This window comes from Rana temporaria, chromosome 10 (assembly GCF_905171775.1).
Source record: "Rana temporaria chromosome 10, aRanTem1.1, whole genome shotgun sequence".
Lineage (NCBI taxonomy): Eukaryota > Metazoa > Chordata > Amphibia > Anura > Ranidae > Rana > Rana temporaria.
Genome location: NC_053498.1, coordinates 110,933,990 through 110,939,989, shown reverse-complemented (window position 1 = coordinate 110,939,989; position 6,000 = coordinate 110,933,990). Strand labels below are relative to the sequence as shown.

The following is a 6,000-nucleotide window of genomic DNA, read 5'->3' as shown; positions in this document are numbered from 1 at the left end:
TTTTAACAGTTTGGGCCTAATTACGGGAAGCAGAATCGGGTGTTTTGATTAAAATCGATGCAGTACTTACCTTTTTTGAGATAGATGTTCTCCCGCCGCTTCCGGGTATGGGCTGCAGGACTGGGCGTTCCTATTTGATTGACAGCCTTCCGACCAACGCATACAGCGCGTCACCAGTTTCCGAAAGTAGCCGAACGTCGGTTCGCAGGCGCCGTATAGTGCCACACCGACGTTCGGCAACTCGTGACGCGCTGTATGCGACCGTCGGAAGGCTGTCAACCAAATAGGAACGCCCAGTCCCGAAGACCATACCAGGAAGCGGCGGGAGAACATCTATCTCAAAAAAGGTAAGTACTGCATTGATTTTAATCAAAACACCCGATTCTGCTTCCCGTAATTAGGACCAATCTACTGTTAAATTTTTTTTTTTCGGGTGAACTCCTGCTTTAACTATTCATGGAGTAGTAGTTCTTTTTAAAAGTACAAGTCACACTTTCATCAATGCACTTTCTAGATTCATGGGGGGGAATTTATTAAATCTGCAGAAAATGTAAATGGTAACCAATGACTTTTCACAGATATTTCTTTCTTCCTTTGTGTTTTGTATAGTTCCTGCTATGTGCTCATAAGCTGCACTGTCTCTTGGGACTCTTTCCTATGAGGAAGGAGTATTAAGACTCCAGAAGTAAAACCGGCATTTTTAAGCATTAACCAAAATATAACAGTTTTCTAAAATGATCAGAGTGGCAATTAAACACATTCCATCATTCTGAAAAATTAAATATATTTTTGTATCATTTGTTTAACCCAACTTTAGCACTTTTTGTAAAGCAAACAATGTGTGTTTTTTATTGTAATGTGACGCACTGTGTATTGTATTGAATATCTCAATTGTATTGCCCTACACACTTTGGAAACTTTTTTTAAAGTCACTCTGGAATTTATACAGTAAGATTTTTTAGCTGATTATTGCTTTCAGTCAGATTGTGGCTTTAACTAAAAAACTTATTTCTTTTTATCCCTTCCAAAAAATAATTGATTTCTGTGCCAGGTCTTGTGTAATATTGGCCCTACAACTATGCATAAATGACGCCGTAACACACCGTGCAAGTGTATGTACCTCAGCATACATGTACTGCAAATCATGGATAGAAGCCCTCTGTGTTTAAAGGAAAAAGTCCCATTGCAGTCAGTTGGCAGCACATTTCTTAACACATGAAATTATGCATTTTAAACGAACGTGCATGTGGTAACACACCGCAACAACGTGTGATCTAAAGGTTGTTTTAAAAACTGCTTGCGTCAAAATGCTGTGTTACTGTTTTTTTTTTTTTAAAAGTGTATTTTGTGCGTGTACTCGAGAGAGGAGCCGGACTGCAGGAGTTGGGAGTAGGCAGGCCTCCCCCAGAGGCAATCTGCCATCTTTCTCCATGCCCCGGGTGGCAATGGCAGGTGTGTGAGGGGGTCCTCCCACACAGCCCGCCCTACCTGCTCCACTTTTAAGCCCATCTAGCCTGCTCAACCAGCCCCGTTAGTCCTTCGCCTCTCTTTTTAGAGACCGCGTGGTCAAAGTGCGTGCATGTTAACCCAATTTTGAGTGTGTGTAAGTGTGGTGGTTTTTGTGGGAGGGGGGTGGGTGTACTAAGCGGAGGCTTACCTTGCATAGCACACCCACCGGGAGCCGGGCTGAGACCACCAAACTCAATTCACATGTAGCCGAGACCGGGATCCGAACCCCTAGCTGCAGAGGTGAATGGCGTGTCAGCGCAGTGCCAATCGCGTTGAGCCACTGCAGCTCCTCTGTGTTACTGTTAAAGTGGTTGTAAAGGCAGAATATTTTTTATCTTAATGTATTCTATGCAAAAGATCAAAAGCCTTCTGTGTGCTGAAGCTCCTCCTCAGCCCCCCTAATACTTACCTGAGCCCATCCCGATCCAGCAATATTGCAGGAGAGTTTCGCTGCCCATGACTCGCTCTCCTCATTGACTGAGACAGCAGTGAAGCGCCATTGGCTCCCACTGCTGTCAATCAAAGCCAGTGAGCAGAGGGGGGCCGGACCACGGCTCTGTCTGAAATGGACACAGGGAGTTGCAGATGAGCTTGGATGCCCCCATAAGAAGCTGCTTGCTGTAGGGGGGCACACTCAACAGGAGGGAGGAGCCAGGAGATCTGAAGTGAGACACAAGAGGAGGAGGATCTGGGCTGCTCTGTGTAAAACCACTACACAGCGCAGGGTAACCAAGGCTTGTAGTATCACTTTAAGAGAGCCCTGTGTTCTGCTTATAACAAAGTGAAATGTGAGTAGTTGCTCTGGGCACCTAGACCTTCTACAGAACCATTCTGGAAGGCATTGTTTTATACTGGCCATAGATGGCCCAATTATGTCTGATCGCCGCTTAATCAGCTGAAACGTTAGCCCCGTCTGCCACTCAGCTCAACAAACTTTGATCTGACAGTCTAAGGAGCCTGGCAGAAAATTCTCTGCTGAAGCCAATTGGCTGCAGTCACTTCTGACAGCCATAGAAGCACCTGCTGTCAGAAGAGAATCCTGATGTGTATGGCTTCTCCCGTAGATATTCATCCTGCAACTAACTATTACATCAGTCTTAAATAATGCATATTTTTTAATGCAGAAAGCTCTACAGGCATTTTTTGTTTGTTGTCTAGTTAAAAAATCTACTGTGTTTCAATCACCAATGATACATTCAACCATCTAGAACCTTTCTAATGGCCACTAGATGTGAGTCAGTTAGAGATAAGGGTTAAACAAATGCTTCCAAAAAAGACAGTGTATGTCAAACAACTAAAAACCAATAAAAAAAAAAAAAAATCTCCTCCAGCATTTTATTAAAACCCTGTCCTAGAAGGGATTATACCATTCCTTAGCACTATACTACCGAGTAAGCCAAGGAAACTTCTACACAAATTCATGGGGCTTTATAAAACCAATAGCCACCTTCCAGGGTTAATGTACAAGTGGATTTGGAGGATTGAAAAGTTGTCCTCCACCCCCCCCCCCCCCCAAATTGGTTTTGGCCACTACAAGTACAACAGGGGTCAAACCTACAACAACAACAAAAAAGGAATGTATGATTGGACGTTTTATATTATAGACACCCCTATGGGGGCAGAATGATATGGAAGAGGTATAGGGATGCTCATGGGCAAGGGAATTTCTTGCAAAACAGAAGATGATTCGAACAAGAAGGCCACATTATTACCACAGAGACTCCTTATCTCCTCTTCTTTCCTTAGGATAATATTTTGTCTAGGGAATGCAAAGCAGCCAGCGGTGGGGACATCATTCAACCCAAAACAAAGGTATCTCTCACTGTTGAGTGGGTACAGCTGAAGCAGCATCACATCACACATCTCAAAACGCATGCACTCATACACACCAAAGGCAAAATGCTGCAACCATCATCACGGGTTTAGCAGAGGTTCAGCTAACCCAATTATTAAAGTAATTTAGCTCTTCACTATAAAATATCTTTTATCTCTCCCCCCACCCCCAGTAATCCCTGATTTGACTTGAATAAGGCCCTTGTGAGTTAAACCAGATCTCACGTATTACCTGCAAGTTTGTTTAACCTCTCCATTATGTAACCCCCTGTGCCCCCCCATTGGATTTTGGTCTGGTTGCAGTATTTGAACTCATTCACACAGATACAGACACTGCCTTCTCCTTCCTCCCCCCACACACAAAATATAAAAAGCAATAAGTTTACAAAAATAGAAAATAATTACAGCAGTGAATGGGTGGGGAGAGGAGGGAAAGGGGGTAGGCTAGAAAGGAGGAAGGTAAGTAAGTCTCCGGATTATTTGGCTGAGCAGTATAATATAGGGGGACTATTCTCTGCATCTTCCACAAGGTGTAGCTCCTTCCGGTCAATGAGAACATCCTTCATGCACCCAATGAAGCCAGTGCTATATGCTTTGGGTAGCTTGTAGGAGACACTCAGCTTCTCTACACCACCTGTATATGGAGAAGAAGAATGATATAAATTAGACACACTGGGCTGAGCCACATAATTCTAAAGTATACATTTTCCATTAAATCACATTATGCTACAACTGACTGGCAGCCATCTTGCGCACTGATCAGGGCCATACATTTTTTTCTCAACTAGGTAAAATCCTTTGCCTTTAAAAGGATAAGTTCATCTTTGGGAATATGTTACATGTTCCAACTGTTTTTAGGGTGGAGCCGCTGTCAGATCCTGACGTTCCCTGTGACGGCAGTACGAGGAGAAGTTCCCCCATACTAGCTGTCACTTTTTGAAATGGGGGGAGCCTGTGCAGGGCTCCGTCCATACGGCTATGTCATTCATTCCTACAGCTCTGTGTGAATGAACCACAAGCCCTGCCAACCTTTGAGGCTGGCGGCTTGTAGTTCTCAATAAACTACCATGGTGCTGTGGAACGCTGTAGTAGTTCATTGATTCTTCCTGTCAGTGTATCTGCTTGTCCATATGGGATATGGGGCAACAGAAACATCTGCAGATCGCTGGTGTAATGCTTTACAGGCTCAAAAAAAGTGTGTGTATATATATAATGTGTGTGTGTGTGTGTGTGTGTGTGTATATATATATATACTCACACACACACACTATCTCACAAAAGTGAGTACACCCCTCACATTTTTGTAAATATTTTCTCTTTTCTATGTGACAACACTGAAGAAGTGACATTTGCAACAATGTAAAGTAGTGAATGTACAGGTTGTATAACAGTGTCAATTTGCTGTCCCCTCAAAATAACTCAACACACAGCCATTAATGTCTAACCTGCTGGCAACAAAAGTGAGTACACCCCTAGGTGAAAATGTATAAATTGGGCCCAAAGTGTCAATATTTTGTGTGGCCATCGTTATTTTTTCAGAACTGCCTTAACCCTGTTGGGCATGGAGTTCACCAGGAGACATGCTTGGCCAGTCCATCACCTTTACCCTCAGCTTCTTTAGCAAGGCAGTGGTAGTTTTGGAGGTGTTTGGGGTAGTTATGTTGGAATACTGCCATGCGGCCAAGTCTCCGAAGGGAGAAGATCATGCTCTGCTTTAGTATGTCACAGTACATGTTGGCTTTCATGGTTCCCTCAATGAACTGTAGCTCCCCAGTGTCAGCAGCACTCATGCAGCCCCAGACCATGACACTCCCACCACCATGATTGACTGTAAGCAAGGCACACTTGTCTTTGTACTCCTCACCTAGTTGCCACCACACATGCTTGACACCATCTGAACCAAATACGTTGATCTTGGTCTCATCAGACTACATGACATGGTTCCAGTAATCCATGTCCTTAGTCTGCTTGTCGTCGGCAAACTGTTTGCGGCCTTACTTGTGCATCATCTTTAGAAGAGGCTTAATTTTGGGATGACAGCCATGCAGAGCAATTTGATGCAGTGTGTGGTCTGAGCACTGACAGGCTTACCCCCCCCACCCCTTCAACCTCTGCAGCAATGCTGACAGCACTCATATGTCTATTTCCCAAAGACAGCCTCTGGATATGACACTGAGCCCTACTTTGGTCGACCATGGCAAGGCCAGTTCTGAGTGGAACTCGTCCTGTTAAAACGCTGTATGGTCATGGCCACCATGCTACAGCTCAGGTTCTTGGCAATCTTCTTATAGCCTAGGCCATCTAATTATTTTTTCAGATCCTTAGAGCGTTCTTTGAAATGAGGTGCCATGTTGAACTTCCAGTGATCAGTATGAGAGAGTGAGGGTAAGAACACCAAATTTAACACACCTGCTCCCCATTCACACCTGAGATCTTGTAACACTAATGAGTCGCATGAGAACGGGGACGGAAAATGGCTAACTGGGCCCAATTTGAACATTTTCACTTAGGTTTTTGTTTTTCAACGATTTAGACATTAATGGCTGTGTGAGTTATTTTGAAGGGACGGCACATTTACACTGTTATACAAGCTGTACACTCACTACTTTACATTGTAGCAAAGTGTAATTTCTGTTGTCACATGAAAATAATAAAAAA

General features: G+C 43.8%; 1 protein-coding gene across 14 annotated transcripts in view; it reads right to left on the bottom strand.

The window, feature by feature from the left end:
• Nucleotides 1–2,348: 2,348 nt before the first annotated feature.
• The window catches only part of AGRN (agrin), a 578,793-nt gene continuing 575,141 nt past the window's right edge, over nucleotides 2,349–6,000 (bottom strand). For all 14 annotated transcript variants that reach the window (XM_040325972.1, XM_040325976.1, XM_040325970.1 and 11 more), the window contains one exon: nucleotides 2,349–3,976. In XM_040325972.1, coding sequence (XP_040181906.1) covers nucleotides 3,819–3,976 — 158 coding nt within the window. In that variant the 3' untranslated portion in view covers nucleotides 2,349–3,818. The remainder of the gene's footprint in view (nucleotides 3,977–6,000) is intronic.